This window comes from Arvicola amphibius, chromosome 8 (genome assembly GCF_903992535.2).
Source record: "Arvicola amphibius chromosome 8, mArvAmp1.2, whole genome shotgun sequence".
Taxonomy (NCBI): Eukaryota; Metazoa; Chordata; class Mammalia; order Rodentia; family Cricetidae; genus Arvicola; species Arvicola amphibius.
Genome location: NC_052054.1, coordinates 103,685,885 through 103,708,933, shown reverse-complemented (window position 1 = coordinate 103,708,933; position 23,049 = coordinate 103,685,885). Strand labels below are relative to the sequence as shown.

The 23,049-nt window shown below is 45.6% G+C and overlaps 1 protein-coding gene across 1 annotated transcript in view; it reads left to right on the top strand.

The window, feature by feature from the left end:
- The window catches only part of Trpm8 (transient receptor potential cation channel subfamily M member 8), a 68,066-nt gene that overhangs the window by 11,555 nt on the left and 33,462 nt on the right, over positions 1-23,049 (top strand). The window contains exons 7-15 of the mRNA XM_042055622.1: positions 3,597-3,794; positions 7,566-7,668; positions 8,873-8,991; positions 12,067-12,357; positions 13,840-13,935; positions 15,769-15,898; positions 16,310-16,455; positions 19,335-19,447; positions 19,948-20,164. Of these exons, the coding sequence (XP_041911556.1) occupies positions 3,597-3,794; positions 7,566-7,668; positions 8,873-8,991; positions 12,067-12,357; positions 13,840-13,935; positions 15,769-15,898; positions 16,310-16,455; positions 19,335-19,447; positions 19,948-20,164 (1,413 nt within the window). The remainder of the gene's footprint in view (positions 1-3,596; positions 3,795-7,565; positions 7,669-8,872; positions 8,992-12,066; positions 12,358-13,839; positions 13,936-15,768; positions 15,899-16,309; positions 16,456-19,334; positions 19,448-19,947; positions 20,165-23,049) is intronic.

Sequence of the window (23,049 nt, the reverse complement as noted above, 5' to 3'; positions counted from 1 at the left end):
TTTTTGGCAGTTTTTTTTAAGCTTTCAGGGCTTGAAGTATGTCATTTCTGACTTTCCTGACTTGGGGTTTCTGCCAAGCTGTCTGATAATTCTAACGGGATTGCCTTTGTGAGTCGGCATCTTTCCCTTCAACTTTAGATATTGCTTCCTTGTGAACTTGCATTTCAGTTGTAATTTGCAGTGATAAGATTTTTCCTGGCAACATGCATTTAGGGTTTAAAAGACATCTTGTGCTTGGATGTCCCTTCCTCTCCCTAGCTGAATATATTTTTTTGCTATAATGTCCCTGGATAGCTTTTCTGTACTTAAGTTTTAACTGTAGCTCCTTCTTCTCTCCCACAGATTCACAAATTTAGTTCTTTATGATGCCCTAAATTCTTGAAAGCCATGCTTATGAGCTCTCTTGACCTTGTCCTCTATATATCCTAAGGTCTTTGCTGAAATAAACAATGTCTTCTCATCATGTGTTGTTCCTTTAGTAGACACAGGCTGCTCCTCAGCTGAGAGAATAAGGAGTTACATTCAAAATGGCAGAAGTAGCTTCTTCTGGGGATTCTGGACTCCACATGCAGGAATCTCACACCTAAGGGATGCTGCCAACACGCAGCTCCTGGATGACTCTGCCCCTGAGACACTGAGCATCTTGGCAAAGACTCCATCTCCCCACCCACACCATGGGCTCTGTTGTTACTGTTGCACCTGCGGGAATTCAGGCCTCTGGCTCCTTAGCCATGAACATCAGTGACTGCCTTGTAGCTGGTGTTTAGATACATTGCTTTTCAGAGATTTTTGTTGTTGTTGTTGTTATAGGAATAAGATCTTATAAGAAAATAATGTTCAACTTCTCTCTTAATTATTTCCATGCCCACCCCCTTTCCTGGTTTTAATTTAAAACTGGGGTTAGAATAAGCAGACCTACATACAGTAACCATCTCTGGCCTAGCGACCAGAACACACAGGGATTTCTAGTCCTTGCTAGCAAAAATTTTTCTAGAATTGTAGAAGAACACTCACCATATGATCTTTTTTTTATGGTGTGGCTTTTATTTATTCATTTAACAGGTATGTATGAGATATTTTGAGAGCTGCTTTTGAGACCACTGTTGAAGAAAAAAGCCATTCAGGAGTCCTTGAAAGAAAAAATGTTTTAAAAGGAATTTCAGGGAACAAGTAAAATTGATCATTTTTTTTTAGTGTGAAATGATCACTGGATAAATGTGGAAAAAGCAGCCATATAAAGAGGAGGTGGGGAGAGAGGGTGTGCGATAGACATCCCACTTAGGGCCGAGCCGTCTGCCGTCTCTCCTTTGCCCAGCTGTGATGGACTGGTTTCCATGTTAATCACCATCTCCTGCGAATAGACGCTTCTCCGATAAGGCTTGACTGATGCGCTAATCTCAGGGTGTAGCAGTGAGTCATAGCACTCAGTGTAACCCTGTGTCCAGTTAGCAGAGTGACAGTCGCAGGCTCTCTGCTAGGGCCTGGGTGTCTCCTCATAGATTCCCGTCCCCAGTGACAGGATGTGGTTTCATCCTGTGGAGTAGGTCTTACCTCTAATCAGAAAGGGATTGCTAACTCCCATGATATTCATGCTTCCATTGTACCAGTGGGCATGTCTTGCCAGGCCAGTTGCTATTGTAGCCCCTAGGATACATAGCTGGGTAAAACAAATGGTTACTTTTCTACTCTGGTTGTGTGTGCAGCACTTCCCTGCAGTATGAGTGCTAGTCAGTAGAGATGAGGCTTCCGGGTCAGCATTAGCTTGGTTTCTCCTTATTCCATAGTGCATATGGGTGGTGTCTTTAGCAATAGGCTTACTGTCAAGTACAAAACCCTGTAGTGTTTGGGGGTCTGTGGAACCTCACTGGCAAACAACTCCCTAAAAAGGTAACCCATTCCCGTCCCTGGACTTTTAATTTATTAGCCTGTTGTGACTTGTAAGGCCTTTGTTGCCCACTTATTGGTTGGATAGAGAAACAGGGAATGACCAGGGAGGAGTTGGAGGAAGGAAGGGAGTGACCATAATCAAAATGCTCTGTCTGAAATCCTCTAAGCACTGATAAATGAGAAAAAAATAAAGAGGAGACAGAGAAGGGTAGCAGGTTAAAGAGGTAGAGAGAGATGGTAAATGAGAGAGATGGGTTGGGAGCTGGCTGCATGCCTATTCTTTCTCTGAAACTTAAGATTTTGAAGGAAGATTTGTCCTAGAGTGAAGGGGAGGATGTTTCTTTCGCCGCTGCAACTTAATGGTGGGGTCTCTCCAGTATCAACTGCGGAGACCTGCGCCGCTTGTTCCCATTCCTCGGAAGCAGGGCCAGGAGATCAGGACGCTAACTAACATTGAACTAATCTTTCTTGGGCTCCTCGGCCCCACATATTTTAGCTGCCACCAGCGCTTGCGCTTCTGTTCCTCTGGAGTTCAGACTCTGAGGATGTGGACGGACTGCCAGGCCGCTCCCTCACACTCCTCATAGCTCCACGCTCTTGGCGTGGCGGGCTGTGTCTTCTCCACGGAAAGCCTTCAGCCTCTAAAGGAAGGGAATTTCAGGTTCTTCTGTGCCCGTGTGTAGCTTAATCCTTTGATCTTGAAGTCAGGCGATAAAGATTCTGAGCCCCCTCTTCCACCTTCTGAAGTTCTTGCAAAGAACACATCGGGGCGAGAGGTGTTTGTGCAGAAAACAAGTCTATGTCTCTTTCTTGCAGTAAGTGAAGGGGGAAGGATGGAGCTGACACACTAACTGCTGACCGCTTTTGAAGTCTTCCCAGGGCACTGAGAGCTTCCTTTAGATAAGTTATCGGTACAACTGTGTGGGCTCAAACCTTCACAACTGTCACTTATGTGTCACACCAGTTTGGGGAGTGAACAATTCCCCAAAGTAAGGCGATTTTCAAAGTACCCTTGTATGGAAGGCGTGAACTATCGTAGGGGTCCTTGTTTTGGAACATTTGTTTAACTGGGCAAAGAGGTGTTACATTGGTTTATGCTGCACTTGTTTAACTATGTAAAGATGTGTTGCATTTGTTAATGCTGCATTTGTTTAACTATGTAAAGATGTGTTGCATTTGTGTTAATTAAATAAAATTAACACGGGCTCAGAGAGGTGGGGTTAGCAACTGGTTGACAGGAAGTAGCAGGGAAGAATATAAATTTTTTTTTTTATTTAAGTTGGGGTGATGTGGAAGGAGAGAGGCTTCTGGGAACACCAGCTAAGCAAGAAAGTTAGTTTGTTGCTGCTCTAACTCTGTACTCTAGGCTATGACTTTCTACTTTTATTAGAATAGACTAGAATTCCCCTCCAGGCTATGGCCTGCAGCCGGGCCACTAGCAGTGTAAAGGGTAGCCACTGGGACGAAGGTAAAACAGCGCGTGCTTTTTAGGAAGCCTTTCATTTTCTCGGGATGTCAAATAACTGGCTCTCTTCTCCCATTCATAAAGCCGCTACAGTTGGTTCAATGTTGGTTTGAAATCAAAGCTGCAGAGAGGAAAGCAGTAAGAGGTGTCAGAGCATCTTGTGATTTAGAGCCTCGCTCCAGAGCTGGATCGTGTTGCTCATTGCCGCCCATTCCTCGTGTCCAACTCTTTCTCCCTCTCGTAGGCCATCAACACCTCCATCAAAAGTAAGATCCCCTGTGTGGTGGTGGAAGGCTCGGGGCAGATTGCCGACGTGATTGCCAGCCTGGTGGAGGTGGAGGATGTTCTGACCTCCTCCATGGTCAAAGAGAAGCTGGTGCGATTTTTACCACGCACTGTGTCCCGGCTACCTGAAGAGGAGATGGAGAGCTGGATCAGATCTGTGAGTTTGGGGGAAGATGCTGAGGGTTCCTGGGATGGAAGAATGTCTCACGTTCTGTTGCCAGGCACTCTTTACTAATTCCCACAGAGCGGGGCCTTAATGGCCTCCTTTAATTTACCCGAGAGGGTGGCTCGCTTTGTAACCCTGATGGGACGGTGGGATCCAAAATGGTCAGACATCAAGCCCTTTCTAGATTAAGCTCCATTGTCTAAAATTTGCTGCCTAGAAATATAGTTGAATTTCACCTCTACAGCTGAGAGACAGCACCTGCACTGGGCCAGGCCTTGACTAGCAATGGCTTGTATGATCTCCCTACTGAGACATTGCATTTTTTAGATTTTTACACCAAAAGGTAAAACCGGTGGTTTTGTAGGAAATTTCTTGCAGGGATTTTTTTTTTTAATCACGTCTAAGCCTAGCACAGAATCAGGTGAATGGAGATGAAGATTGTAATTTATGGAAGGTGAAGGCAAAGCTGAACAAAGATGCTGAGAGGCATCCAGCGGTTGGCATCCTTCCTTGTGCTGTGTCTCAGACTGCACTGGTTGAGCCCACACACCATCACAGTCAGTATGTGATAAACGCTGGCATCCTTGTACCAGAGCTTCACGCTCTGCAAACAACAGATACCAGTGAAGAGAACCATTGAAGATCTGGCTAGGGAAGGCCAAACCTGCGGTCTATCTGGAGATAGGTGAAGTGGTGGAGAGCGGCCAGGTCACTCATCTCTTAATAATCTTTCCACATGGAAATCCATAGGCAAAGGTGCTCACTCTCTGAAGTAGAAATACTGTATACCTGGATAGTTTTAGTTAATTTGTTGCATGTTTATTGACCTTCTCTATTTCCTGAGGTGGGTAAAGATAATTCAGTAGCCAGTATAAGGATACCCAGAGAGGAGGGAATAGAGAACTATTAGTTTGTCTACCGAACACAGACCTGGGTCTTTTTAACCCTTCTACATGTTGACACCTGTCATCTGGTTCATGTTACATCCCCAAACCAGGACGGTCCTAATGGTTCCTCCATTCTTTGTGAGGGATTTGGATTTTTACTTCAAGGAAACCATCGCAGGCAATTCAGCTTAAGCTAAATGTCAGGCTAATTTGGTTGCCTTTGATTATATTATCATTCCTGTGATTCATATCTAATTTATATTCATATCTAATTAAATATATTTATTTCTAATCATGTCAACTAGAAGACATACATAAAAATGGAAATTACTCTGGCATTTTAGCTATGCATTCATATAGAGTTGTGAAATTGGTACAGATTTCCCAAAAGACAAAACTTGAGCATAGGATTATTAATTAATAAATACGTAAATCAGTGAACTATATAAGCAGCCTACCAATGTAGTCTTGAGTGACCTCACTAGTCATGTAGATGGCTGATCACCAAAGCTGAATGCATCCTTTCTCCGTCTCTCCAAGAAATCCCTCTCTTCCTGGGTGCTCCCCTTCTCCCCAACAGCTTTCTCACACTGTTTCCACACACATACTCCAAGCCCACCAAGACCTTGACTTTCCATAGTATCTGAATATTAGCCACGCCATATACCATCCATTCAAACATCTAAAGCTATTTTGTCCTCTGTTCATTAGGTAGGTTCTTATTGTGTGTATGTCATGTGCTAGATTTGGTTTGGTCACACCAAGAACTGTGTGTATGTCAGAAATAGTCTATGGCCTCACATAGGGAACGTAAGTTGAAAAATACCTTGTGTGAAGTTATTATAAAAATCACTATATTTTCCCAACTGGAATGGGTGTGCATTAGTTGCTATTCTCTTCGCTGTGAACAGTGCCTGGTAAGGAATAACTTAAAAGAAGGAAGGGTCTATTTTAGCTCACAGTTGTAGGGGCTACAGTCCATCGCAGCAGCAAGAGAATGGTGGCAAGAGCATGAGACAGCTGATCACATTGCCTCTGTAGTTAAAAATCACACACACACACACACACACACACACAGAGAGAGAGAGAGAGAGAGAGAGAGAGAGAGAGAGAGAGAGAGAGAGAGAGAGAGAGAGAGAGAGGAAAGCTGATACTCAGCTCTCATTCTTTTTATCTAGCCCTGGACCCCAGCTCATGGAATGGTACCACTCACATTTAGGCTGGGTCTTCTCCCCTTCACCCGATCTAAACAGTTCCTTATAGACTTGCCTAGAGGTTTGTTTTCTAGGTGGTTCTAGAGCCTATCAAGTGGACCACCGTTATAAACCAGCATGGGGTGTTCTGAAGAAAGATGGCATGGATAGGGATGGATGTGTTATGGTGTGGGGCTTTGTGGAAGGCTCTCAGATGAAGTGATGTGGGAACCAGTATCTGAAAAATGGAGAGTGAATGGCGGGTGGGGTGGGCATCTTGATGGTGGGAACTGCATGTACAAGGGTCCTGAGGTGAGAACTGAGTGAAGCAGAGGGGGTACAATTGTGAGCAGACGCTGAGCGCTTACGAGAATCCAGAACAGGCAACTCTCTGAGCACCGTTTTCAAGTTTGGGTCTTGATCAACTGTCATGAGATATCACCGAAAGCCCAGAAGCAAGGAGAAAATGAGATCTGGCTTACATTCAGGAGCTCTCACGCTGGTTGCAGCAGGCTCAGGGAGGGGGAGGGAATCCAGTTAGCGAGTCCTTGGAACCCTCTCCAGGTCTGCTGCTGTGCTTTGTATCCGCAGTTGCTTTCTTCTCTTTCCGTTGCAAAGGCAAAGATGTCTTACCTCCACGGAGTTGCCCACTTCACATGTGCTCCATAACCCTGGGCCCTAGATCTGCCCCCTCGTCGATCATTTGTCCTTGGATTCCTTTCCTTTGGCTTGAGCAAAGCCTGCATGCATGGTGAAGAATCTTTCCTTCTTTGCTCATCTGTTCCTCTCTCTCAAAAATCCTCATGGTTGGTATTTTGTTAAAACTCGGGTTGATCTCCCACTGACCACTGGGTGCACATCTTTGGAACCCATATCTTCTTCATCATTCTTCTCAATGAACAGAGGCCTTAGAAGTTCACCTCCTGATAGCCAGGCCCAAGAACTTTCTCAACCCCTTGCTACCTTCCTGTAGCAAGACCTCGAGACCCCTGGCTTTTGCCCAGCCGAGATCCGGAAGGTCCAGCTCTAACTTTTGCTAGGGAAATCACTATCATCTATAACTGAAGCTAACCAAAGCAGGCCTGACCCTCCCATAGAAGTTCTTCCAGGTAGAAGTTCATCCTTGTCAGTACCTGGAGCCTTGAAATTAGATGCCTTTTCAAAGAATCTGTTTCAAATTTAAACACTACAGAAAAATCACAAAAGATACTATATTTATCTCTCATAAAAGATAATGTAAGCTATTGATATCTCTAGCACCAAGTCCTTCTGCTTCTTGCTTGTCATTAAACTATTCCTTCCTCCTCTTTCAGACTTTATGACCAACCACACTTAGGTTTCCACAGTCTTCTGTTGTCTGTTCTGCATTCATTTACTTACCAGACAATTGTATCTTTAGTGTGTCAGGCTTTGTTTCATTCACACATCCACAGGCACACGTATATGCACATGTACACACATACACACATAGATTTCAAAGTATTAGAAGGGAGGTCTGTTGGGAAGAAGGAAGGATTTAGAATGGGGGAGGGAACAAGAGAGGATAATAGGTGGTAAGGATCAAAGTATGTTGTATATACATGTATGTATGAAATTGTGAACGAATAGATACATTTAAAAGGTTCAGATTCATTGTGCTCAAGGCCAGTTGGTTGACAATATTCTTCCTGACCTATTACCAGCTCAAAGAAATTCTTGAGTGTCCCCACTTACTCACAGTTATCAAGATGGAAGAGGCCGGAGACGAGGTTGTGAGCAACGCCATTTCCTATGCACTGTACAAAGGTAAGTGGAGTCAGTTCCTTGGGAGCATAGCCTTGGAGGGTAAGATGACTGCTCTCTAAGGTGAATTTCATTAAAAGGCTGATCAAATGTAACCAAGGTCATCTGCAAATGCTGCTTCTAGCAGTGGTTTAAAGGACTTTTGGAGTCTCAGACCCCTTTAAATATGTTGTAAAGTCTTTGTACCTGCAGGGGTGTGTGCATACCTGCTTCACATGTACACATGTTTGTGTGACACACACACACATACACACACACCTTATAATTCAACCTTAGGGGCTCACATATCTCCTGAAGCTAATGACTGACCACCAGGAAAAACAATTCTTTTTAGTCTTTGCTGTCTTAGAATTCCATCAAAGTGAGCTGGGCATGATGGTGCATGTCTTGAATCCCAGCCTCTGGAAGGCAGAGGCAGGTGGATTTCTGTGAGTTTGAGGCCAGCCTGGTCTAGATGGGACCATAGGTCTGTCTTCCAGGAAAGCCAGAGCTACATAGTGAGACCCTGTTTCGAAAAAGAATTCCACCAAAGTGTAATTACCTGTAGTAAATAGCAAAGTCTTGTCTTCTGGATTGAAATACCTAACCAATAAATGTAAAGTATACAGAGAAGATAGATAGATAGATAGATAGATAGATAGATAGATAGATAGATAGATAGATGAGAAGAAAAAGTGGAGAGAGAAGGAAAAAGAAAGAGATTGAGTTGGAAATTGGGCCTCTAAGACCTGCCTCCCTTTGAAACCACTTCCTCAAACTAAGCCATGACTCCTAAAGATTCCACAGCTTCTCGGAACAGTGCCAGTAGCTAGAGAGCAAGTGTTCAAGTCCAGGAACCTAGGGGGAACATTTTACACTCAAATCATGACAAATACATTGTTGCAATATGGTTCATTATTTTATAGATTTAGATATAGGATAAGTCAGATACAACTTCAGAATATAATACTTATGGAGCCTCAATCTATAGAAATATCAATATATTCTACTTATACTATATTCATAGGTAACAGAAAGATATGATCTGGGTTGATCACTATAGGCTTCCGGGCATGTGCAATACAGATAAGAATGGGTGACAATAGAGCAAGATTAGTTTCCTCTGATTCCAAGAGACCTGTTTTGACATGTGGCTCTGATATTTGGAGGATATTAGAGGCTTGGCTTCCTTATGTGTGGCTATGGTTTTCTTCCTGCGCACTTTCAGCCTTCAGCACTAATGAGCAAGACAAGGACAATTGGAACGGGCAACTGAAGCTTCTACTGGAGTGGAACCAATTAGACCTTGCCAGTGATGAGATCTTCACCAACGACCGCCGATGGGAGGTAACAAAGCCTCCGGGATTATTCCTGGATTAGCATGGACATTGGTCTCAACAGTAGATGGTCTGTGTCCAACAAGGTCATCAATCTAGAATCTTGTTAATGATTGCTTTGTTCTAGCACATCAGTGGTGTACAGCCTCCCTTTCCTTGACTGTAGGATGGGATAATGATGTTGACTTAGTAGGTTTCTTGCAAACAGCTAATATAACCAAAGACTCTAATGTAAGTCATCCTAAATATAATCCTGTTGCCAGGAGATGAGAGAAGATCATCTGGTTTGGAGCTATGGGTTTGTTGTCAGGAGTGGATGGGTGGAGGTATGGGGACTAGAGACGTGGGATTATTGATCTGGCTTGACTAAAAAGATCAAGGCAGCAACTTTCTTTTGCCCCCTTCACACCCAGCCAAATCAGCCAAATTCTGATAACAGATTTGGTGGGGGTGGGAGGTATGAGGGGAAGGTAGAATAGCTTTGCTGAGGACATGCACCAGTGTCTTAGAGTGAGGCACCAGGAACTCCCTGCATCAAATAAGTACCTCCAATACAGAAGTTGCATGTGTAGTTAAAATCTATAATTTTCTAGCAGATCACTTTTCTATATTTTCATGTTTTAAGACCCCATTTATGGGATACTGCTTTCATGCATTGTAACACCCGATTTTGTGTTACCCCCTCAGTACAGTTTGCATGCCACTGTACCGTATGCGAGTCGGGTAAGGGCCTGGAGATTGAAAGAACACACGACGAGACCTGGGTCATTCGAAAGGAGATCAACCCAATGCCGTTTATTTAACCTTGGGGAAATTCTTATATACCTCACTGTTGCACAAGGATTTCCACCCAGGCAGGTGGGAAATTACCACACCAAAGATGGAGTCAACAATGCCCTACAGCTAATCACCAGGTGGGCAGAGGGAACACAGAAACAAGCAGAATGTTTTAGCTGGCTGACCAGAAACTGTCCTCAAGATGCACCCCAGGAACAAGGATAGACCTGGGCCCTACAATGCATCTAAAGTTCAATTAGCCTTGGAGGCTCTGTTCAGAAGCAACAGTTAAACCATCAGACAGAGATTTACAAGAGTGCATCTTTGTGTTCAACTCTTCTCAATTAGTTGAAGTCATTATGGGCAGTGAGGTTGTATTTGATTGTACATGTGTATGGATGGATTTGAAGGCTGCCATAACTCAGCTGCCATCTCCAGCAGCCAGCTTCAGAAAGACTCTCATACATACCATTGTATCATCAAAGACCAAGATTTGATTTACATTAACATATGATCAATTTTAATGAGAGTAGAGAAAGCAGTAATGGCTCATGAATTTTTGAGTTATTCATCCCTTTAGTAAACATTGTCTTGCGTTTGGTCTTTGCACCATAATGAACCCCATTACACATCACAAGGCTTTCGTTAATGGAGGGCAAGTAGAGCTGCAAGTGCCTTAATTAATTGGTTCATAAATAAATCCCTCTGTGTACATTGTTCTATTTAAATAAGGTCAGGTGGTAAATAAACTGAGACACATAATAGCATTATACATTTAATTTTATTAACTCAGCTGAAGGTGGTTAGGATGAAGGACACAGTGGGTAAGGGTTTGAGTGCTGTGTGTCTTTGGGCAAGGTTCTCAACTATACACTGGGTCAGTTCCCTTTCACAGTGCCACGCTGAAGCCAGCTCATACTGGCTTGCAAAAACTAGCTGCTAAATTTTTCAGAGATTTTGGGGGTAAAGTTACTGGCTTGCAAAAACTAGCTGCTAAATTTTTCAGAGATTTTGGGGGAGTTACTTGTTGCATATAGTCATGAGAAATCACATGTTTGAGAACCATTGCACCAAGCTGTCCAGTGTGGGGCCAATGGGAAGGCACACATACACACTTAGAATGCTTTGAGTACAGCGGAGAAGATGCTATGCTTCCCAAGTGTTAATCCCAGAGAGATCTAAAGAGTGGAGGAATCGAAGGAACGCTTAACAATTTTCCCTAAGCAAAATGTGAGTCTATGAAAACAGCCTCAGACAGACACAAAAACCACCAATGCCTGCCATTAAAACGAGGGCCAGCCAAGGAACTGAGAGTTAAGTAGGGTGTCGTTAGGGTAGAGTCATGAAGTCAGTGGGCACCAGGGGGCCTGGGTTCCTGAGAATAGATGCCATAGGCTTCTGCTGGAGGTTTTCATGTTGTCGGACTTTGTACCTTCCTCTTTTAATGCTAAAAATAGGATCTTAATGACCCTTTGAATCTGTGAGTATTGGCAATGAAACTAACTCATAATAAATATCACGGCAGTCGTATAATGCACTTAAGAGCTGACGCAGTGCGCACCTCCTGGATTGTGGCTGAAGTGAAGACAGATCTTTCTTTAGACTCTTAGGAAGGTTAGGCATCATGGCTCCTGCCTATCATCTCAGCATTGGGGAGGCGGATACAGAATTGCTATGAATCCAAAGCCAGCATGGATTATGTTGTAAGTTTCAGGCCAGCCTGGGATACCAAGCTAAGATGCTATCTAAAACTAAATAAGAAGAAGAAAGAAAGGATTCCTAGAAAAGCTCTGTAGGATAATTTTTACCAGGGACTAAGATAGTATTGACCCAGGGTCCAGGGACTCACTGCTTTGTCACAGTCTAGACCATTACTAGACAGTATGTGGCTTGATGGGTTCTGTTTTGACAATGGTCACTGTAGAGAAGGTCAGAGTTCACCTAGGGGGGCAGCAGATCCCACAGTGTATACTGTAGCACCCGCAGTTGGTTCACAGTCAGTGTCTACTGTAGACGCCCACCGTTGGCTTCTGCTCCCTGATGCTTTTCATGCCGCGTGCCTGCATCAGCGCTTGGCCCGTGTCGCGCTTCAGTGGGCATGCTATCTCCACCTAAGAAAGAGCCCAGGTCACATTCGAAGGCGCCACCTTGGTGTTCTCCCACCTAGAGGCTGAAAAGTGGATTTTATTGTCAAAGCAGTATGCAGAGAGAAGCTGGAGGTCCTAGGACGCTGTGGCTGAAATACAGGAACCTTGTGTTTTCTTTATCGATCTCACGGCACATGCTCTCTCCTCCTCTTTCTCTTCAGTCGGCTGACCTGCAGGAAGTCATGTTCACGGCGCTCATAAAGGACAGGCCCAAGTTTGTCCGCCTCTTTTTGGAGAACGGCCTGAACCTGCAGAAGTTTCTCACCAACGACGTCCTCACGGAGCTCTTCTCCGCCCACTTCAGCACCCTCGTGTACCGGAACCTGCAGATCGCCAAGAACTCCTACAACGACGCGCTCCTCACCTTCGTCTGGAAGCTGGTGGCAAACTTCCGTAGAAGCTTCTGGAAGGAAGACAGAAGCAGCCGGGAGGACCTGGATGTGGAACTCCATGTACGTAATGGTGCAAACAGCGGGGCTGTCTGAATTCAGTTCTCTGCTTTCATATTTCCGTTTCCCAGAATTCCGTTCTCTGCCTCCATCTTTCCCGTTCTCCTCCTGATTGCCACAAAGCAGCTTGTAGGGTCGCATGCATTTTCTCTAACGTCTTTCCAAAAGAATAAAGTCACTGGTAAGTTTTCTAACATCTCGCTCTAGTCCCTGGCTCTGTTTAGTTCCATCATGTCTAGATCACAGGGCTTAGGTGACACACTTTCCCAGGCTATTTGATGGGGAACAGAGACAAACAGATGGCTTTCCGCTCGGGGGTCGGCTTTCCGCTCGGGGTTCAGCTCCCCGCTGCCCAGGTGAAAGAATGAAGGGCTGCCAGTAGTTCTGTGAATAAATGGAGTCGTGGATGTTTCCGCTAGGGCGGATGTGAATGCCGCAGGGTTCCTCTCTGCATATGCTGCATATGAGCAGGTTCAGTTCCATCAGTCCTCGCCAGCGTTTGCTCTCATCAGTGAATGCCCGGATTGCCCCTCACCTAAAGGAGACGATTCGGGAACATAGTGCAGTGAGCTTCTGGCAACACAGCCATGGCTGCCTGCTTGGCCGTGTGCCTTCTGTTGACCTCTTTCTTTCCTGACTTCATTTCCTCACTCTCTAAATAAAAAACTTTGCTCAAATTCTTATCTCAGGATTGCTTCTGGGGAAACCTAAACCAGTTTGTTACCATTTATAACTTTGAGATTTGTGTCATTATCCTTTGTAGCTGAGGTGTGTGTGTGTGTGTGTGTGTGTGTGTGTGTGTGTAAGTGAGCTCACTGTGTGGTTGAACTGAAAGTGTATATCTTCTGATTGGCAGTATTTATGTTGAAATTTTGAAACACAGTATAAAACTGGGCCTCATATGTGCAGTGTAGAGTTTAGTCAAATCAAGAGGGGAGCTGTAGGAGAGGACACACACACTTTCCATCTGAAAACATTCCTTGAAGATACAGAATCTTAAATGTGAGCTAGACCTCCAATCTTTGAATGACAGCCCAAAGAAATGAGCACGTTTTACTTGGTGACAATTGGATACAAGACACAGGCAAGTTGGATTTCATCTGATCAATTTTCTTTCCCCTCTGTCTGAGAAACTGGTCTGTGGAATAGAGAAGAATCGCTCTTCTCCATGGTGCATCAGAAGTCATTTAGTCTCTGAATTGCTCTCGGCTCTCCTCCCCCACTTTTACCTTCCCATACAGTTGTACTTTGTCTTTGATGCCGGATGAAAGATTTTGTGTCACATCACACCACCTGCTGAGTGACAGAGAGCAATGAGAATCACATCACTGTGTTGCTAAAACAGACTCAGCCCCAAGCCCCAGAGGTCTCCGAGCAGAGGGCCTGTTTCTCATGCTTTCTGACCACCCCATTTCATTGTTAAAACAGTGTACTGAAAGTGGGTTACATTTGCATGTGGTGACCCCATGTTCTCACCCCTCTCAGGATGCATCTCTCACCACCCGGCACCCCCTGCAAGCTCTTTTCATCTGGGCCATCCTCCAGAACAAGAAGGAACTCTCCAAGGTCATTTGGGAGCAGGTAAATGTCCAGGCCCACACTGAGTTGATGCCAAATGCATGCTGTGTCCTAGGAGTCTGGTCTAACCTACACTCATGCCTAGTTTAAAATTTGGGGCATCTGGTGCCCAGAACCATGCCTGTGCCTCTGTTTGCATGTCCATGCAGGTGTGCCTAAGATGGGTGGTCCCCAGAAAGGAGTCGGGTAGGGTTCCCCAGTCCATTCCTGCCCCCCCCCCTCCAGGTGCCTCTGCATGACTTTTTCCCCCAAGTAGAAGAAACTCTGAAATGTAACTTAGGAAATTAGTTTCTGGTCCCCAATTCAATACATACTATTGCCATTGCCCTTGGTTACTTCCCAGGGGTTGAAACTACCACATACCTATTGATGAAGAAACTGCACACTTTGGACATAGGACCTGGAAGATTTGAGGTGGCTGTGATGTGGAAACCTACTTCTATAGGTCCAGCTTCCGTAATATCTGAAGGTGCTAGACAAACGGCCAAGGGAGGGGAGCAATCAACAGCCCCCCTCCCCAGCTGTGATGCCCTTGAAACACAACCACGGGCAGAATGGCAAGATATATCCCTCAAGGTGCAATGGTGGTGCTAAGAACTTGGTGATAACCAACATCTGTCTAATTGGACAGAAGGCCTTTATAACAGGAGGTCAAACCATGCCTGGCACTATAAACATAGCCAGCTGCCTAGGGGCTAAGTTATGAGTCTCAGAGGAGAAACTCATATTCTGGTTTTCTTAAACCAGTGTAATTCCTAACTGCATTGTAAGTCCTTACCCTTAGACCCACAGAGAAGTGTACCCTTCATCAAAGAAACCTTTCTTTCCAAATCTTACTTTGTTTTCGCTAAATCATTTATCTGCAAATTTATTCACAATAGTAAAACAAAAAAAATTAAACAAATCACATGGTCAATAGTTAAAATTCAGGTCTGGTCTATTATTATAGAATATAAAATTATTGGATCCTCAGTGATTTAACAAAAACATCTAATGCTTTTAACAATACAGGCTTGCAGGAATTAGAATTGTATTGCGATGATTTGGGAATTTTAGAAGGTTATCAACTATGGTAAGAGACAACAACCTCAGCCAAATTAAGACGGCATATTTCAAACTTTAAGTACTACCCAGTTAAATATTCAATTCACATCTGAACTACATATACAATTTAAAAGGTTCCCTATATACATTAAATTAAAATTTATTTACTGATAAAAAAAGAAATTAATTTCTTAGCCCTTACCTCCCATGCACAAGGCCTTAGGTTTCCCCAGCACTAAGTAATAATAAGATTAAAATAAAAACAATGATCTCTCGCTTAATTCCATTATGAACCAGGAGGTAGGACCTATAAACATTCTGCTTGAAGTATCTATTGATACTTTTCTTTGTGGTTTGGTACGTCACGGTTTCTATAAATATGGGCACCTGTGCTTCCGTATGCACTTCTGTCCTTGACTGCTGAATTCAGACACAGCCTTCAGTTACATGGCGCAGGTCTTCAATGTTTTTATTTTCCCTCCCTACATCCTGGCTGTTATAGTATGATAACGTTGAGATAAGGGGTCAGTCAAGCTTCCTGCCATGAGAGGCTGAATGTCCCCCAAGACTTATCCAGGCGTTTTCTTTTTAGACACTGATTCTCCTTACAAGACCACTGATAGTTTACTGAGGTCCAAGTCTGTTCCAAGCTCATCTCAGACTTGACTTGGAATCACAATGAACACTTGACTTTGCCATCTCCTGCTTGCCTATACTTTTCAAAAGTTAATGTTAATGCTTGAAGAGACTATGAATTAACTAACATTTCCCCATCCTTGCACCCCCTCAAAGACCAAAGGCTGTACTCTGGCAGCCTTGGGAGCCAGTAAGCTTCTGAAGACCCTGGCTAAAGTCAAGAATGATATCAACGCTGCTGGGGAATCAGAGGAACTGGCCAATGAATATGAAACCCGAGCTGTGGGTGAGTGTCCCATAGCATTTGCCAAGATGTCTCACTCAGAAGGCTTGGGAAGAAAATGGAAGTGGGGAGGGGCTGTTTTAGGTAAGGAGGGATAGAGGATCCTGAGGCCTTCCCAGAGAGCAAGGCCCTTCTGCCTGTGTCCAGAACCCATCAGAGAGGGTCCTCCCTAGGTGGTGGAGGCAGCTCAGTTCCATAAGCATGTAACACACCCTCTAAATTAAAGAGCCCTGCAAACTATGTTGTGTCTATAGAAAACATCCATGTAGCAAGGGTGACATTTGGTTAGCTTTCTCTATGCCTTCTGTATGCCTGGGTCCTCATGCCCCATCTGTTCAGGGTTTGATGGGGGCTAGGCAGGCCAGGTTCCGTGTCTACCAGCTGAGCGCAGCCCTCCTCTCCGTGACGATGCAGAGCTCTTCACTGAGTGCTACAGCAATGACGAAGACCTGGCAGAGCAGCTGCTGGTCTACTCCTGTGAAGCCTGGGGTGGGAGCAACTGCCTGGAGCTGGCGGTGGAGGCCACAGACCAGCATTTCATCGCTCAGCCTGGGGTCCAGGTAAGCGAAAGCCGGGCCCTGAAAACTGTGCCCAGGAGTGGGCCTGACATCATATGCTACCAGTAGCATTAAGGCATTAGGAGTCCACCTTTCTCATCCCATGTAAAAACTGTTGAGGGGTTCCCTGGGTGACAATGTGAAAGATGAGGAGACGTATGCTTTTGTGAAAAGCTTCACCTCAAGAGATGGCACAAGAATGCACCGGTCAAATGCCTGAGGTGATTACCTTAAAAAAAGCAGAGGTTTACTTGGGTTTACAAGGTTTGAAGGTTTTAGTTCGTGCTTGGCTGTGCCCATTGCTTCTGAATACATGATGAGATGGGGCATTATGGCCAGAGCTGTGGTAGAGGTAGACACTCACCTCATGGCAGCTAGGAAGCAAAGAGGTGAGGGGCAGAGGAGGAACCAAAGTCTCTTCGAGGGTGTAACCCTCAGTAGCCTAAGACATTCCCCTGGGTCCCATCCTCTTAAAGATTGAACCACCTTCCCAAGAGTCACATTGAAAACGATGCCTTTAGGGATGGACCTTCGGAAATTATCTAAGACCCAAATCACAGTGTGGTGTCTAGCTTTAATTGTCAGCTTGACATACTGTAGAATCATCCAGAAAGAGTCTCAGGGAGGCATTGTCTAGATAGGTTGGTCAGTGGGTGTATCTGTGTGTGTGTGGGGGGGTGTTGCCTTGATTGCCTTAGTTGATGTGGGAAGACCCTGCCCACTATGGGTGGTACTATTCCCTATTTTTGATCCTGGACCTTAGAAGAATAAAGAAATCTAGGAGAATATTAAGTTCACATTAATTTCTCTCTGCTTTTGATTGTGGTTGTGATTGAGCCTCAAGTTCCCCAAAACGATAGACTGTCATGTGGGATTGTGCACTAAAATAAACCCTGTCCTCCCAAAGGTGCTTTTTCTCAGTTTTTTTTTGTTGTTTGTTTTATTTTTATTTTTTTAATCACAGCAACAGAAATGAAGCTAAGACACATGGCAAAGAGGGAGAATTCTTTGGGCTTCCACAAAGCAAATGGTACAGCATTGTAATGATGAGCCGTCTCTGGGTCTCCCTGCCTGGGTCTCAGTCCACTAAAGCGGATGTGAGATGATAGATCCCAGTTTCTATCCGTGAAACAGGCATAGTCATGCATGTTAGTATTTCTCTGTGACAGAATGCATGACAGAGGCAACTTAAACCAAGACAGAAATATCTGGGCTCACAGTTCCAACCCAGTGCAGCAGAGATCATAGTGCTGATGCTGCACTTCCGTGGATTAGAGGACAGACAAAGGAACTGGACACTGGCTTAGGCGGTAACTCTACAAGGCCCGCCCTCCATGGCCCACCCCACCAGCCAGACTCGAGAGCCTGTGGGGGAGTTCTTAGCCAAACAGCAGCAGCTGCAGTTGTCAGAGAGTTGCTATGGTGATGCCGTGAAATTCTGTGTGGAAGGGAAGGTGGGCCGTGTCAGCTGCTGCCACTGCGGTCATCACGAGTGATGGAGAGATCATGAGACGGGCGGGGCTGGTCCTGAGGCAAGTTAAGCAGGCAGCAGCTTAACTGCACCCACAGTTGCCCTGGAACACTGTAGGTCTGATCAGGCAGGGATAGGAGGGAGAACCATACCTGTAACATGTTTCATCTGCATCATGCTTGTGGAGGTGGGCGTAATTCATTTTATTTTGAGGACTAAGGGCTCAGAGAGGTCCTGGAACGTTTACCATGCTTGCTAGGAAGTAGTGGCACCGGGATTTAATCCTCTGTGGATTGCCTCTGTCCTCAGACTTCGCGTTATCCCGGGTGGCCAGTAAAGAGACAGACAGACAGACAGACAAGGCTTTCAGTGAAGTGGTTTGCTCTGGAGGTGAGCTGGAGGTGATTAGCAGGCAATGAGCTGGGGAAGGAAGAAGCAGACATGATGTGTTCAGAAGGAAGGTGGCCCTTGGAGCTCTTGGGAACTTCTGGGTCCCCTATAGAGCCCGCTGCATGTCTCGGGGCATTTACAACTGCAGTGTGCTGCTTGCTTGTGCTCTTTCTGGGGTCTAGCTTGGCCCCTCCTCAGCCAAGCACATATCTGTGGAGTAACCCCAAGAGGACATGGCAGGGAGCACAAGAGAAGTCCTTGTCCTCTACCCAGTAGGAGAGCAGATGTAGAACTGTGGCCACAGCACAGCATTCCCAGCCCTCTTAGTGGCAATGAGTGGGCCCCAGTTTTCCTTCGCTCTGCCCTCTATGTGCTAGGCCCCGCCTGGTTGGCTTGTTTTGTTTTTCTGGCTGTGGGATTCTTTGATGTGGTCAGGTCCCTTATCCCCCCCACCTATCTTTTGTGGCAATATGATGTTTCAATATGATATTTTCAGTCTCCACCATCATGGAAGCCCTTCCTGCCCCACCTTCAGGGGCTGGCACAGTGGTCAGGGGAATGTGTCTCCATGCATACCACCTCGACTCTATCAGTCTTTCCTTTCCCAGCTTCCTTTCAGCTTCAGAATAAAAGCATCCATCTGCCTCCAGCCAGGAATCTCCGGGGACTCTACAGACTGCGTTGGCCCTGGCTTTGAACTTAGCAGTCACCGAGGACTCATACTTGTTTAAGCTTACACAAATAAGCATCATAGTCGTTAAAAATTCATAGGCTTAGTGAGTTTCACTCATGTGACAACTCTCTTTTAAAGGCCATAGAATTGAATTTAGAAAACAGACTTGAAAATCAAACAGAATTTTAAGTTGCTTCTTCACGTCTTAGGATCCAGATAAAATTTAAAAATTAAAGACGTTAATATAGGGGTAAATATTTCTGGAATATGCAGGGATGGGGACTGTGTCCTGTCCCTCCTATACTTAAATCAACAAGGACTGTGTTCTCTGTTTCTGTTTCCCTCTAGAATTTTCTTTCTAAGCAATGGTATGGAGAGATTTCCCGAGACACAAAGAACTGGAAGATCATCCTGTGCCTATTTGTCATCCCCCTGGTGGGCTGTGGCCTTGTGTCATTCAGGTGTGGACTGGGGCATCTAATCGTGTGTGTAAGCATCCGTGTGGGGTGTGTGTGTGTGTGTGTGTGTGTGTGTGTGTGTGTGCTTGAGCATTTATTCAAATGGGTGTAAGCCTAGAACTTAGAACATCCATTATGGCATCTGTGTGCATGGTCTGGCATCTTCCCTGGATTTTTCTGGGCTGGATTTCAAGCAGGTGGGCCTGGGATCATCTTCAGTATCTGAGGCTGAATTTAGATTCTCTGATCAACTAAAAAAGAAACAAAAACAAAACAAACGAACGAAAACAAAGGTTGAGTTTTACCTGGGTCAGCATTTTGATCCAGTTTTCCCTGTTTGTTCTTGTCTGTGGTGTGTGTGTGTGTGTGTGTGTGTGTGTGTGTGAGTGACTGTATCGGTGTATATGAATGTGAGTGTGTGAGAGAACGTGTGTATGTTACGTGTATCAGTATGTGTGAGTGTGTGTGGATGGTGACTCTGCCCCACCTCTGGCTTGGTCCAGGAAGAAGCCCATTGACAAGCACAAGAAGCTGCTCTGGTACTACGTGGCCTTCTTCACCTCACCCTTCGTGGTCTTCTCCTGGAACGTGGTCTTCTACATTGCCTTCCTCCTGCTGTTTGCCTACGTGCTGCTCATGGACTTCCACTCAGTGCCACACACGCCCGAGCTGATCCTCTATGCCCTGGTGTTCGTCCTCTTCTGTGATGAAGTGAGGCAGGTAGGCAAGTGTTGCGTCGCTCTCCCCAGGGAGATGTGACTAAATATCTGCTCACTCCAGATAAGATACTGACAACACACCGAAGAGATGATTCCACGAGTCCAGTGTAAGGAACCGGTGAGCTTACTGGGGTAACTGATGAGAGAGTAACTGACTCAAAGGCAGCTACAGCATCGAAAGTCCACCCAGGCAACTCACGAAAGCTGCAAATAAATTCTTCCTGGGTGACAGTCTATGGACCTGGAGGTGATTTTCAAATTCTGAGCACCGCAGTGAGATCTCTTAGCATTGAATTCATGCTATGTCCCGAACTAGCGCTAACTGATAGGCATGGCTCAGCCAGCGAAGGTGCTTTACTTAGTTTTGATTGCCAGCTTGACACGGCTTACGGCTATCTGAAGGGAGCCTCAGCCAAGGAACCATCTAGATAAGATTGGCAGGTGAATATGTCTGTGGGAGGACTGTCTTGATAGCTAATTGATGTAGGAGATCCCAGCCCACTGTGGGCAGCACTATCCCTAGGCAGGTGGACCTGGGCTATATAAGAAAGCCAGCTGGGTGTGAGCTTATGAAGAAGCAATGTTCCTCCATGTTCCTGCCCCCCTGCCTTAGTTTTCCTCAGCAATGGAGTGTGACCTGGAAGTATAAGTCAAACATATCCCCCCCCCCCCAATTGCTTTTGGTTAGAATGTTTTATCAGAGCAACAGAAATAAGGAAGGACAGAGGAGGGGCGTGGTTGAGAGACCTTGGCCTGAGTTCTTCCATCATCAGGAACCTTCTGTGTGCTCATCTTCGCTACCACCATGAGACAGCTTGCTGAATAACTGGGAACCTGGGGGCCTGTCCATCTTGAGCATCCTAATGCCTAGCAGTCAAGTCTTGCCATAATCTCTGTGGGTTCTTTATGGTCCACGCGTGCAGTTTCTTGGGATGTGCACATTTTGGGATCCTTGTTCCACCACTGAATCCAAATGACCCCAGGCCCCAAGGAGCAGGGACTTACTGAGGTAGCAGATGTTGAAGAAAATCATGCTAACGGTGAAGGTGGCAATGTCCTGACCCACGATGAAAACAGGTCTCAGAAAGTTCTCTCAGATTCTGCTGTCATTCTGTTGTCTCTTCTGGACCCGAACCCTAAGGTTAAAATTCATTCCATGGAGCAAGCATATGCTAGGTATACAGCTTGTGGGGTACTGACAGTTTTCAAAGCAGAAGACCTGGTGGTGGAAGAGATTTGAAGGCAGCAATGCTGTTCTTGCCCTGGTAGGGCCCTGACTAGTCTAAGAACACTATGTTGACTTACATTCCCATGCCAACTCTCTCAGATAGATCTTTATGTGCCTTCTCCAGGACTCCTGGGTTGTGAGGGATTCTGGGGGCTTGTTTATATATTCTCAGCGTGGCTATGTCTTGATCAATTAGTGATTATGGGTGTGGGAGCTGGGAGGGGTCCTGACACTGGTGCCCATGTGTACCTGTCTTCTTGACTAGTTGGTAAGCGATGGGGAGGTGGAGGAAGAAAGCCCCAAGGCACACAAGATGGATTGGGTAGCAGTGTACTGCCTATAGTTCTGGAGGGCTAAAGACCCCAAGATGAGGGTATAGGACAGGTGGTCCCACTTAGTACTATGAAGGAAACAGTTCTGTCCTATCCCCTGGCTTCTGGAAGTTTTCTGGCTGTCTTTGCCATTCTGTGCCTCATGCATGTGACCCTTTGACCCCTGGCGTCATGTCCATATGGTGCTCCCCCCATATGTGCAGGTGTGTCCTAATTTCTCCTCTTCCTGGGGACAGCAGTCATGTTGGATCAGGATTCCATCTTGACCTGTCCAGTCCCATCTGCAGTGACCTGATTTCCAGACAAGGTCACATTCCCAGGTAGAGGGTTGAGGACTTCAGTCTGTGGGTGTCTCTCGGCCCACAGCCCTTCCATGTGGACTCTGTCTCTGTGGCCAGCCTTTACTCCCTGGTTCCCTTCTGGCTTCTGCTGTGTCACCAGCAGAGAGGGGCTGAGGGGTTCTGTGTGGAAATCAGCAGTTAAAGAAGAGCTTCCAGGGTTAGAGATTCAGTTGACTTATGGCGAATAGGGAATTAAGTCATGAGGTTTGGGTGGGGAGAGAGAAAGAGGGACAGAGAATTAAAGGGCAAGGGAGAGTTTCAAATAGATTGTAAGTGATGTGTAGTAATTTGGCTTCTTAGTTCTGCCCTTTCTTTGGGTGCCTTTCCTACTGAGAGAAGCAGAAGCATGAATCAAGGTGTCTTCTCTTATACTGACCCCATCAGTGAGTCCCCTGAGTGCCCCAGGTCCTTACACATGCTCCAGTGGTGCCCAGAACAGCATCCAGTGGGAGTGGTCCATTTAGACTTTAATTTGCTGTGCATCTCTGAAGCCAGAGCCAGTATCTTCTTGTCGCTGAGACTGTTGTGTTGCGAAGGGACACGCAGGGTGCACCTAAGTCACTCCTGATGATCACCTGGTCATGGCTGATGAAGCCAGAGAGGAAGAGTTATCTATACAGAGGGGGCCCAGTCCTCTCTCCCCTTTGAGCAGAGAAACCCAGGTGGGCTTTTTTTTTTTTGAATGGTTGATAAAACAGGAGCCAGATTACTGCTGTAAAGTTTTCTCTTTGAGCAGTTTGTCACTAGAGGGCGCTGTTTCCCTTCCTTTCTGCTGAGCCTTGTCTTTGGATCCCTAAACCAGGTTGGTTTTCTTCAAGAGGTCTGCAGACCTGTGCAGTCTTATCAGACAAGAGTCACAGTTGTTAGGGAAGTCCCCCTCAACAGGACATTGCTTTAGATTGTATCTGGGCCTCAGACACCCACTACTCTCCGGTGACGAGTGATGTCGGGTGCTCACACTAATTGGGGATTTCTAACCTAGACA